The sequence below is a fragment of the Acromyrmex echinatior genome, chromosome 3, assembly GCF_024713525.1.
Source record: "Acromyrmex echinatior isolate Ae372 chromosome 3, ASM2471352v2, whole genome shotgun sequence".
Taxonomy (NCBI): domain Eukaryota; kingdom Metazoa; phylum Arthropoda; class Insecta; order Hymenoptera; family Formicidae; genus Acromyrmex; species Acromyrmex echinatior.
Window position 1 is genome coordinate 19,567,190 of NC_141854.1, and position 13,229 is coordinate 19,580,418.

At 40.5% G+C, this 13,229-nt stretch overlaps 2 protein-coding genes across 2 annotated transcripts; both read left to right on the plus strand.

Annotated features, from left to right (window-relative positions):
* Positions 1 to 6,259: 6,259 nt before the first annotated feature.
* Positions 6,260 to 8,663, plus strand: LOC147910318 (uncharacterized). The gene is made up of 3 exons (XM_087404428.1): positions 6,260 to 7,456; positions 7,540 to 7,736; positions 7,898 to 8,663. The coding sequence occupies exons 1-3, from the start codon at positions 6,260 to 6,262 to the stop codon at positions 8,661 to 8,663; spliced, it is 2,160 nt and encodes a 719-aa protein (XP_087260554.1).
* A 58-nt stretch (positions 8,664 to 8,721) lies between these two features.
* Positions 8,722 to 9,655, plus strand: LOC147910319 (uncharacterized). The gene is made up of 2 exons (XM_087404429.1): positions 8,722 to 8,879; positions 8,929 to 9,655. Exons 1-2 carry the CDS (start codon positions 8,722 to 8,724, stop codon positions 9,653 to 9,655), a joined length of 885 nt encoding a protein of 294 aa, XP_087260555.1.
* Positions 9,656 to 13,229: the final 3,574 nt, after the last annotated feature.

Consider the following 13,229-nt stretch of genomic DNA (forward strand, 5'->3'; position numbering starts at 1 on the left):
TTTTAGAAAAATAATTTGTTATCATTTTATATATAATAGCCTATGTATTTGTTTTTGTATCGATCGAAGCAAGGAAATTTTATCATTTTCAAACACAATTCAGGTGGAATCTTATTATTTTAATGCATCTTCTTCTAATATTAAAAATAACATTGAATTAGAAAATTGAAACTCATTTATAGGAAATAAATAAAATAACATCAAAACATATTGTTCATATATAGATTGAAAATATAATTTGCTATCTATACATTATGAAACATATTTTGATTGTAAAGTCTCATATTTTTTATTTATTTCCTATTGAAATTTGTTAAATTGTATAATTACATAAACCATGCATCTTATATGCAGTGTAAGAATATTATGTGTCGATATTTTTGCAATTTGCTTTTATTGTAAATAAATAATTTTTAAACGATATTTTATAATTAATAAATCTCAATTTATATCTATTAATAAAAGTAAAATATAGATATGTTGACTACCTAAGTATAATTAAAAAACTTTATTTAATAGAATGAAATATACATTTTTTAGTAATTGAATAAATAAATAAATATTAGTGTTAAGATAAGATTGACGATCACTGTCAAAAAGACGAAGTTACTTGTATAAAATTGTATAAATAATGATAATATTATACATAATATTTGATATACATTTAGAAATATACTAAACGTACAAAATTATAAATATTTTAAAATTATATATGTATGTAGATACTTACTTGAGTTATATATATATAGATACTACTATTTTTAATTATTTAAAAGTTTTTGTCAAATTTACGATACATTGACAAAGAAATATTTTACAAAAAAATTAATATTTTAAAAAAGTTATTTCCGCATAAAATTTACATCTTTCAAAAATGAATAAGAATCTGGATTAAGATTTTATCCTGTTCCAAATTCACCAAATTGTTATAAAAAAGCCTTTTATAATAATTGGAAACAATTATCGAAGTCACTCTATATAAAATTAGTTTCCTAAAATTAAAAATAACTGAAAATTAAAAAATTTTTAATTGTAAAAGAATTTAGCATTAATCATTTAACATAATTAAAAGACATTTGAAAAACCAAGTTAACTGCGTTTATTTCAGTTTTTCTCAGAGCACTGTAATCTCGAACAGTCTTAGATATTTAGGGATAAGTTCATAAAAGAATTCTATTGTTCCGGTGTTCATATCTGTTCTGATCTCAAGATCAGATCCATCTTAAGTAATGTATTAAGATACTAATATTGCTCTCTCATTGGTTCATGTATTTTAAGTCTGTACTTGAGATGATCTTAAATATAAGAATCGATTATGAATACCGGTCTAAAATATCACAAGATTATGTTCAAAAAATTATGTTTGAGTGAAAAAATGAATTTATTGAAAAATTATTAGGTGTTGGAATTAATTCGTAGCGTTTTACAAGTGATGGGAAGTACTTTCATTAATGTATTTTTTAATGCTCATGTGAAATAAATAACATTCTTTCATTAAAAAACGCTACGAATTAATTCCAACACCTAATATTAAAATGAAAAATGAAAATCACTGAAATATTGTTGAAAATATTTCAGCATAAATAATTTAATATTTATATTAAAATATATTTAATATTTATATTAATTTATTCAAAGTTATTATACACTGATTATATTGAATTACCATGATTATACTGAAATACCATGAATATCTTAAAGATAATTATTGAAAATGCATAAAAAAAAAATAATGCGAAACATATAATACTTTTATACTTTATTTACAGTATATTGTAACTGAATATGTTAAAATATGCTAAATTCTGAGAAAAATAAATATTAATGAAAATACCTGAAAAGTAAATGAAATGAGAACGAAATATACAGATTTTTACAGATTTATTAATGAAAACGGAATAGGATAATTAAAATGTTAGAACTAGTTGAATGAAATTTGCTGAAAAATAATGAAAACATAACGAAAAACGTTTAATTTATCTTTCTAGAAGTGTCGCTAGATGATGTCGATTCTCGCACGTAAAATTTAATCATGCTCTCTATATAATCAGATTTATATTACCGAAATCAGATTATCTACAAGTTAAATTTACAGACAAGTTAAATTTACATTTGTATATCCATAGTAATCGATTTTGTTCCTCGGAAATTTTTACGAACTGAGAAGTCTTTTCTATATTAATGCTTACAGTTCATGCATGATTAACAATACAATTAAAATTCCGCTTACGATCACATTTTACATAAAGATGAAACAACTTGACTTTTCAGAAGTTTTAAATAAATAATAAATATTATAAATATACAGTGGAAGCAATTTTCAACAGCATGCAGAATACGATGAGTTGTAGGAAACTTTGGTTATTGTTAATTATGCAAGGACTGTGAGCATTAATATAGAAAGGTGAACATTTCAGTTCACGAAAATTTCTTAGAAAAAATTTCTTAGAATCGATTGTACAGTGGTGTACATGGTTTTTGCATGTATTCTAGTACATGCATTGTATTTTTGTATCAATGCATGGCTAAATATAACAATATTTTCTATTGAATTATTTATAAAATATTAACAAATTGCAATGAAATCTTAATAAAATAATACCGAAAATGGATCAATTAATCATCTCAATATTCAGTAATATTTCATTATTATTCATTACAATTTCAGTAACATTTCATCATTATTCATCACAATTTCAATAATATTGCATCATTATCTATTACAATTCGGGAACACATTTCCCATTAAAGCACTGTTCAAAAGATATTTTTCTTGACAGTTGCAATGTCATTCGATTGTTGCAATTTCAATACGAAGAAAAATGAAACAATGTTTCTTTTTTTATTGAGAGATTTAGAAAGGAAAGAGAGATACGTATATTTCCCGCGGTATATATGTGTCAATAATAACCGTGACATGACATTCAAAGGCGTTATGAGAGCTTTAGTATCGGATTTCAATCGATCGGTAATCTGTGGTTGAGTTTGATATGTAATGGGCGACATCAGAAAGTTTTTTACATCCTTCTTAATATTTGCCGATGTTTTTTCAATCAGATATATTCAGGGATTGAAACATATCTATACTTTATCATCTTGGTACGTCTCGCGTGTGCTATCTCCAATCTATCCTTCATCAAAGACGACGTGCATCTGCATTCAGCGGACCAAGAAGCACGGCTCCACGTTCAACGTTCTTCTCGTCGTCGTTTACAATGATAGTCACATCGTGAAACATTTCGACGCCAGAATTTCATACAAGCAGACAGATTTATCCTCGACAATTACGGCGTTATCACGCTGTTACGTATTTAAAACCGTAGAGTGTTTAATGTCTTCTCTTTTGAATTTTCTAAAGAGTTGCACTTTTAAATGGCAAAGTTAGTCCGTTTATTTTTTAAGTGGTAAAAAAATCGAAACTTATTTCTGGATAATTTGACATAAAGCTTTGTTTAGAATCAATTTGTGATTAAATATAATAATATCTTAAATATAATTTTAAATATTAGGTGTAGTAAAAAGAAATCCATTATTTTTCCAATTGATGGTTTAGTAATCTGTATCTCGCGAACGCGATAATATAATATAATCTTCTTGATGCTTCCATGGGTGCTTTCTATACAACTAATCTGTGTTTCGCGGATTTTCTCCATGTCTTGGTCCATTCTTGATGTGCCAACGTTTCTCCTCCGACCTCATCCCACTAATAGAGCACTGCCTAACGACCACGTACTTCTCCTACGACAACCATTTCTACGAACAAACGTCAGGAGCAGCGATGGGCTCTCCGATTTCTCCTGTAATCGCTAACATCTTCATGGAACACTTCGAGAAAGAGGCTCTCAAAAAAGCACCAAAGAAACCAGAAGTCTGGTTCCGGTACGTAGATGACACATTTGTGATATGGAGACACGGCAGATCTGAACTCCGAAAATTCCTCATCCACCTCAACAAACAACACCCCAATATCCGTTTCACCATAGAGGAAAATGGGAAACTCCCATTCCTAGATGTGCTGGTGTCAAAGGAGGCCAACGGCACCCTAGGGCATCAAGTGTACAGAAAAACAACACACACGGACAGATACTTACATGCTGAGTCACACCACCACCCAGCACAAAAACAATCAGTAATAAACTCTCTGGTACACAGAGCCTTCGCCATCTCCGACAGAGGACATCTACGGACAGAAATAAACCACCTAAAACAGGCCCTACAAAATAATGGACACGACAAAAAAGACATAACCAAAATAATCAACAAACACAAATAAGACAACGGCTCCGAACACACAAACAGACGACAGGACCCTAACCATTCTCCCTTACGTCAAAGGAACTACAGACCGGATCGGCAGGATATTGAACAAACACAATATCTGTCTACAAACCACCCAAGAAGATAGGACAAATCTTAAGAAACCCCAAAGATCCAAGACCGCCACTCAGTTCCGCAAGAGTATACAGAATACCGTGTTCCTGCGAACAAGTATACATCGGGGAAACCGGGAGAATGGTAAACCTACGAATAAAAGAACACCAACGAGACGTCAGACTGAAACACGTCACACAGTCGGCACTATCAGAACATAACGTCGAAACAGGACATCAAATACTGTTTGACCAAGCAACCACGATAACCAACACCACATCATACTTTCCAAGAAAATACAGAGAAGCCATAGAAATACAAAAACACCCTAACAATCTAAACAGGGATAATGGCTATAACATAAGTAAGATATGGAAGACCATCCTCTCGACCAGCAAAGACCGACCAAGATTCCACCATCTGTTTTTCCCCCATCACTCTAACCCCCCCCCCCCTCCACCATCACAAAACTCCCATCTCAACAAGTAGCGTAACATAAAAAGGAAGGACCTGGAGGAAGCTCAGTATCAGGCTGCTCCTCGCCCTGATGAAGTGGACTGCAAGGCCCACGAAACGTGGCACATCAAGAATGAACCAAGACATGGAGAAAACCCGCGAAGCACAGATTAGTAATATAATATTATTATATATAATTTTTAAATATGAAAAAATATAATTTTAGATTTTAATTATCTATTTCTCAACCAATGTAATTATTAATTAGCAACATTGCAGATCGAATATCGAGTCATGCATATAATAGATAATGAATAAAAAAAACCGATCCTTGGATAATGGATTATTACAAGTTGTACTAAATGTTCATATATTATTTCTCTGATGTATCTTTTCAAAACATTCACGTAATAGTTAAAAGGAAACATGTAATTTCAAATATATTTGAATTATAAATGATTCTATATCCATTGAGTAAATTAACGTTATTTGCTCAGTAAATTTTTTCTTATCCTTACATAAGTGAGGCTATATTTTGTAACTAATGGATTGAATTGTGTTTGAGATCGGTAATTCGGAAAAAAAGTAAGAACTTTTTCGATCGACCGACAGTAATTGTTATTGAACGCACGCATAAGGTGAGCTCGTGATTTCATCTCGAGCCTGACCTTAATCCTCGTCAAAGTCAGGGATTCGTCTTCTTTGGTCTTTTTAAAACAATTCGGTACACGCAAACAGGCACCGGCAACGGACAATCGAAAGTTCTAGAACAATTCAATTCGCGCACGCGAGCGCCGCGCTCCGACGAATACGTCATGCGCTGTCATCAATCCCACGTACGGATTTTCTGTCGCGCATGACTGTTACGTTGAACGTCGTTAGAAAAGAATCCAAAGCGCCAATCAATTTTGTACAACTAATGCCACGTAATAATTACAATTGTGGCAAAATTTTATTGGATTTTTCTCAAGAAGAAAGTCCAGGCCGAAAGCAATAAATGCTTCGATCTCGCCGTTTCTCCTTCTTAGAGTTCTTAGAGTCATAGTCTCGCTACTATATCGTTTCATAAAACCGCCGTGCTAATCGCTTAGTGAAAACCGCTATAAGACAGATCTTTTCGAGAAGTGCCGAGAAAATCGCCGAGATTTTCCATCATCGCGATTCCAAATCAACAATTTGGAAAAGGTGACCGCATTTAATATTCTGTTAATCTAATATTTAATTAATTATATTTTCTGAACTGTGCATATTAAAGAAAATTCTTTTGAAAGCGGTCGAATGAAAACGAGGCCTTTATTCTGCCACGTCTTTCGCTTTACCAAGGCTCTCACGCAAGGATCAGAATGGAGTGGCCACACTTAAACGGGCTCCAATTGACTGATCCGGACTACGCAGCAAACGACTCTATTGAGCTACTTTTTGGAGCGGAAGTATGCTCAATCATTCTCCAAGATGGTCTTCGCAAAGGAGGCCCCCAAGTGGCTATCGCTCAAAAGACACTGCTCAGCTGGATCCTATCGGGAGGTTGCGACCAACTCAGCACAGCGCCACTCGCTTCAGTGCACCGCAGATCATGCTAGCCGAACTTGTGCACCGCTTCTGGAAGCAGGAACGAGAGGTGCCCGCTCCCATCGCACTCACGCCAAAAGAGCAGCAATGCGAAGACATTTTGGCGCTGCAGCACCAACGCACTGTCGAAGGACGATACATAGTGCGACTACCCTTTGCATCTCCGCCGACAACGCTTGAGACGCGAAGATCTGCTGAACGACTCTTAATCGCCATGGAGCGACGCTATGAGAGAGACGTACGATTCGGCGATCTCTACCGCGCCTTCCTGAAGGAATACGAGGACCAAGGTCACATGAAATTGGCGCAAAAACCTCCGAATTCTAGCGAAGATCGGTGCTACCTTCCACACCACGGCGTCCTTCGAGAATCCAGCACCACTACGAAGCTCAGGGTCGTCTTCAACGGATCGCAGCGTACAAGGTCCGGTGAGTCACTCAATACTCATCTGCTAGTTGGAGCTAACTTGCTGCCACCCCTCGCGAACGTACTTCTGCGGTGGCGGTGGCGGTGGCGGTGGCGGTGGCATCGGTACGCGCTAGTGGCTGACATCGAAAAGATGTATCGGCAGATTCTTGTTCATCCCGACGATCAAAGGCATCAATGCATTCTTTGGCGACACAGCGTTGATGAGCCTATACGCGAGTTTACATTGAAAACCGTCACTTACGGTCTCGCTTGCGCGCCATTTCTCGCCATTCGCACTCTGCGTCAACTCGCCGATGACGACGGATTGCGTTTCCCTCGAGGCGCAGATGCGTTACGACACGACTGCTACGTCGACGATGTCGTAACCGGAGCGCATAACAAAGCCGATGCTATCGCTCTCCAAATCGAGAGCTCCGCAACTTCTGCATGGTGGGCGGGTTCTCTCTCCGAAAGTGGGCCGCCAACTGCCAGGAGCTTCTTCGCGACATTCCGCCCGAGTACTGCCTCACCAGAGATTCGCGGTCGTGGGAACAAGAGAACCACTCATCTCTGGGATTGCGCTGGTATCCAACCAGGGACGAATTCGCCTTCTCTGTTCCTCCTCGCACCGTCGTCGCGTTTACCAAGAGAAGTCTGCTGTCGGAGACCGCTCGACTCTTCGACCCGCTCGGATGGCTGGCTCCAGTAACCATTCAAGCAAAAATTCTAATTCAGTCGGCCTGGCTGCAACAGCTAGACTGGGACGCAACATTGCCATCAACCATCACTGGAAAGTGGAAGCGGCTCTGGGAAGAACTTCCACTGCTCGAGAAGCTCAGAGTCGGCCGCTGGCTCGGCACCGGCGACACGAACTCTCAGCTTGAATTACACGGCTTCGCAGACGCGTCCGAAAGAGGTTACGCCGCTATGGTGTACCTTCGCATCACCGCAAACAATCAGATAAAGACACGTTTATTGACAGACAAAAGCAAAGTCGCACCGATTAAACTTGTTTCTCTCCCGCGACTCGAACTCTGCGCCGCCGCCTTACTTTCAAGTGTACTCGTGCACACGCGCTCTGTGCTAAAACTAGTTGCAAGGCCAGTGATCTTGTGATCAGACTCCAAGGTCACGCTCCACTGGATTCGAGGTCACGTCTCCCGCTGGAAAACATACGTGGCCAACAGGGTATCACGAATCCAGCAGCAACTTCCGGGAGGCGTCACGTCCCGGGCAAGGACAACCCCGCCGACTGTGCCTCCCGGGGACTGACACCACGCGAGCTCCTCAGCCATCCCTTGTGGTGGATGGGTCCTGCATGGTTATGCGGGAATCCGACGCAATGGCCAAGCGTCGATCAGGAGCCCATCAAGGACGTACCGGAGCAACGTGCCACCACACTCGCGGCAGTCATCAGGAGCAACCACGAGCCGGAAGAACTCTTCAGGTTCTCTTCATTACACCAATTGCTGAGAGTGACTTCCTGGTGCTTGCGTTGGCGTCACCGTAGTCGCTCAGTCAGATCTGTGGACAATCAGCTCCACGGGTCAGCACTTCTCCCTGCCGAACTCGACGCAGCACTCCTTCAATGGATTCGCGTAGTGCAGTCACTGCATTATCAGGAGGAGATGACTGCTATCGAAAACAAACGCTGTCTTGCAAGATCCAGCCATCTGCGAACCCTCAGCCCGTACATGGACGAACACGGAGTCCTGCGAGTCGGAGGACACCTCAAGCACTGCAAGCAGCGCTGTCTTTCGACGAGCGACATCCTCTCATCGTGCCTCCAAGGTCATGGCTCACTCGCCTGCTGGTGGAAGCCTACCATCGCCGTACTCTCCACGGAGGAGTTTAGATGACCCTGGGAATGCTTCGCCTCCGGTTCTGGATTCCACAAGGCCGAGCAGTGGTCAAGCGATGGCTGCATCAGTGCGTGACATGCACTCGGTGGAGGGCTGCCACTCCGCAACCGAAAATGGGAAACCTTCCTCCAGGAAGAGTGACTCCTGCACGACCATTTCTTCACGTGGGCATCGACTACGCCGGGCCTATATTCATCAGGACGAGCAAAGGGCGTGGGCACAGCGCTCACAAAGCGTTCATCGCAGTTTTTATTTGTTTTAGTTCTAAGGCCGTTCACCTCGAGGCTGTTTCAGCATACACCACCGACGCTTTTCTGGCTGCTCTCCGTCGCTTCACATCTCACCGAGGACTTTGCACGGACATCTATTCCGATTGCGGCACCAATTTTTCGGGCGCCGACCGGCAACTTCGAGAGATGCTCCGAGCCTCCTCGTCAGAAGGACGAAAGATCGCACACGTCGCTACATCAGAGGGGATCCATTGGCATTTTAACCCCCCTTCGGCACCACATTTTGATGGACTCTGGGAGGCGGCCGTGAAATCTGCTAAGTATCACCTGCGCCGAACCATCGGCGAAACCAGGCTCACCTTCGAAGAAATGAACACCCTGCTTGCACAAGTGGAGGCATGCCTGAACTCCCGGCCCATGCATGCCCTCTCAGACGACTCCGACGACCTCACGGCTCTGACACCAAGTCACCTGCTCATCGGGGCACCACTGCTAGCCATTCCCGAGCCTTCCTTGTCGGACAAGAAGGAAAATTTGCTTTCCAGGTGGCAACTTGTCCAGCGGATGCGAGACCACTTCTGGCAGAGATGGTCACGCGAGTACTTACACACTCTGGCTACCAGACTGAAATGGACCAAGGACGCTTTGCCACCACGCATTGGATCGCTATGCATCATTCGTTCCGAGCTCTCACCGCCAAATAAGTGGCCACTGGCACGGATCATGCAGTTACATTCTGGAGACGACGGCGTAGTGTGAGTGGTCACAGTCAAAACAGCCTCATCCGAATTAATTCGTCCTTTAGTCAAATTAGTTCTATTGCCAGAAGATGCTACCGCGTTTATCTCGCACGCTAATGCATCGAATGTAAAGGAGAGCTTGAATTGATCGCCTGTACGTTCGTGAATCATTGCTTCAATTGTATTTTATCATATAACTCTCGTTCATGGTTCAAGCTCTTCCACGGATTCATTGTATTGTATCGCGTATCTTATGTACGTGTTTACGGTTTTATTGTAATCTCAATGCGTTCATCGCATCGCAAGTATTAGGTGTACAAAAAAGTTCTGAGCTTTATATTTGATACAACTGAAATAATTTAAATTTTAACAATTTAAATTTTATATATCTTCCCGCCCTTTTGCGGTTTTAAAGCGTTAACATTTGGCCTTCTAAAATGCCATACGGTTTGGCGTTTAATGCACATAACCTCAAAAATCAGTAGTGTTCACGATGGCAATAACAAAAGAGCATATTCGATTTTCCATCCACTTCGCGTTTCATCTGAAGAAAAATGCTGCTGAAGCCACTGCAATGATTTGTGCTGCATATGGAGAGAACGCTGTAAGTCATGCTACATGTATTAGGTGTTGGAATTAATTCGTAGCGTTTTACAAGAGATGGCACAAGCAGTACACTATTTCGTTGTTACCTATAGTTCTGTATACATTGTAAACATCTATCATAGGACGTCATTTGCCGTACATAACCTTTCTTGAAATCATAAATAACAATACTGTATAATTCATTGAATATGTCAAAATTTGTGCCAGATAAAGTGTTTTTGCGGGGAGTTTTGCTTCATTACTTTAATATGAACAAAAGTGCAGCTGAAGCTCATCGTATTTTAGTGGATGTGTATAGTGAACATGCTCTGGCTGAGCAAACGTGTAGGAAGTGGTTTGCACGTTTTAAAGCTGGTGATTTCGACTTGGATGACAAGGAGCGACCTGGTCAGCCGAAAAAATTTGAAGATAACGATTTGCAGGCACTGCTCAATGAAAACTCATGTCAAACACTTAAAGAATTATCTACGTCATTGGAAGTTGACTTCTCAACAATAGGAAAACGTCTTAAAAGTTTGGGCATGATCCAGAAGGAAGGACATTGGGTCCCATATGAATTGAAACCAAGGGATATTGAGAGACGTTTTCTCATGTGCGAACTGCTGCTTCAACGGCAGAAAAGAAAAGGTTTTTTGCATCGGATTGTTACCGGTGACGAAAAGTGGATCCATTATGATAATCCAAAGCGCAGAAAGTCATGGGTTAAGCCCGGCGAACCATCAACATCAGTGGCAAAGCCCAATATCCATGGCTCAAAGCTCCTGCTCTGTATTTGGTGGGATCAGAAGGGTGTCATATACTACGAACTGCTAAAACCGCATGAAACCGTTACTGGAGATCTCTACCGACGGCAACTGATGCACTTGAGCCGTGCATTGAAGCAAAAACGGTCGGAATACTTCGAAAGACACGATAAAGTCATCTTGCTGCACGACAATGCTCGCCCACACGTTGCAAAACCGGTAAAAACATACCTGGAAACACTTAAATGGGAAGTGCTACCGCACCCGCCGTATTCTCCTGATATTGCACCTAGCGACTACCACTTGTTTCGATCATTAGCTCATAGCTTGTGCGAGCAGAAGTTCACATCTTACGAAGATTGTACAAAATGGTTCGATTCCTGGATTTCATCTAAAGATGAACAGTTCTTCCGACGCGGTATTCATTCACTGCCCGAAAGATGGTCAAAAGTAGTAGAAAGTGATGGGAAGTACTTTCATTAATGTATTTTTTAATGCTCATGTGAAATAAATAACATTCTTTCATTTAAAAAACGCTACGAATTAATTCCAACACCTAATAAAAGACGGTATCAAAAGTTTCGCCAAGGAGATTTCAGTCTTAAAGATGAATCGCGTGCTGGACGCCTTGAAAAGATTGAAACGGACGAATTGCAAGCACTGCTGGATATAAACTCTGCGCAAACTGAAAAGGAGCTTGCAGAACAGCTTGGCGTTACGCAGCAAGCCATTTCCGTACGATTACATACGATGGGAAAGGTTCAGAAGGAAGGCAGATGGGTTCCGCATGAATTGTCCGAAGACAACAAAAATCGACGGCGTGACACTGCACTCACTTTACTTTCAAAGTTCCGGAAAAAAGATTTTCTGCACAAAATCATTACAGGCGATGAAAAGTGGATTCTTTATGATAACCCTAAACGTAGAAAATCATGGGTTGATCCTGGTCAACCTTCGACATCGACGCCAAAGCCCAATATCCACGCCAAGAAAGTTTTGCTCTGTATCTGGTGGAATTGGAAGGGTGTGTTGTACTACGAGTTGTTACAACCGGGTGAAACAGTCACGGCAGACCGCAACAACAATTGACCAATTTGAGCGATGCATTAGAAAAAAAGAGGCCATTTACTGGCCAAGGACGTCGTAAAGTGATCTTGCTTCATGACAATGCTCGACCTCATGTTGCGAAAGCGACTCAGGACCATATCTTTGCGTTAGGCTGGGAACTTCTTCTGCACGCGGCGTATAGCCCAGACATGGCGCCTTCCGATTACTACCTATTCCGGTCGCTGCAGCATCATTTGGCTGATACACATTTCGTGAGATTAGAAGAGATACGAAAATGCATTGATGACTTTATCGCTTCGAAGCCGGTGAGTTTCTATCGTCAAGGAATTCGCAAGCTCCCCGAAATATGGCAAAAGGTCGTTGATGCAAACGGAGAATATTTCGCTGATTAATATTTTTTCGTTTGTTTTTGAATAAAGATTGAATTTTACAAAAAAAGCTCAGAACTTTTTTGTACACCTAATACTTACGCAAGTACGTGTGTTCCGACGTGCTGTGTCGTACACGAGTACTCAGGTTAAAAGTTCGGAACAGCAAGTACAACGAAATGATTTACCGCGTAAATCAAATGTTCGCACTCTTAAAAGAAATTTGCAGCCAGTAATCGCTCTCGATCAAACAAGCATCGCCCGAGGTAACTTTTATACATATATCGTCACGGAGATGACGAGGCGGGCGGGAATGTTTGAGATCGGTAATTCGAAAAAAAAGTAAGAACTCTTTCGATCGACCGACAGTAATTGTTATTGAACGCACGCATAAGGTGAGCTCGTGATTTCATCTCGAGCCTGACCTTAATTCTCGTCAAAGTCAGGGATTCGTCGTTCTTTGGTCTTTTTAAAACAATTCGGTACACGCAAACAGGCACCGGCAACGGACAATCGAAAGTTCTAGAACAATTCGCGCACGCGAGCGCCGCGCTCCGACGAATACGTCACGCGCTGTCATCAATCCCACGTACGGATTTTCTGTCGCGCATGGCTGTTACGTTGAACGTCGTTAGAAAAGAATCCAAAGCGCCAATCAATTTTGTACAACTAATGCCACATAATAATTACAATTGTGGCAAAATTTTATTGGATTTTTCTCAAGAAGAAAGCCCAGGACGAAAGCAATAAATGCTTCGATCGCCGTTCCTCCTTCTTAGAGTTCTTAAAGTCATAGTCTCGCTACTAT

What these genes read in the sequence shown, in the direction of transcription:
- LOC147910318 (XM_087404428.1), top strand. Translation starts at nt 6,260, where the DNA reads ATGCTCAATCATTCTCCAAGATGGTCTTCGCAAAGGAGGCCCCCAAGT. An exon ending in CGTCGCGTTTACCAAGAGAA is followed by an intron (nt 7,457 to 7,539) that starts GTCTGCTGTCGG and finishes ATTCTAATTCAG; the next exon opens with TCGGCCTGGCTGCAACAGCT. An exon ending in AGAGGTTACGCCGCTATGGT is followed by an intron (nt 7,737 to 7,897) that starts GTACCTTCGCAT and finishes TGCTAAAACTAG; the next exon opens with TTGCAAGGCCAGTGATCTTG.
- LOC147910319 (XM_087404429.1), top strand. Translation starts at nt 8,722, where the DNA reads ATGGCTGCATCAGTGCGTGACATGCACTCGGTGGAGGGCTGCCACTCC. An exon ending in CATCAGGACGAGCAAAGGGC is followed by an intron (nt 8,880 to 8,928) that starts GTGGGCACAGCG and finishes TATTTGTTTTAG; the next exon opens with TTCTAAGGCCGTTCACCTCG.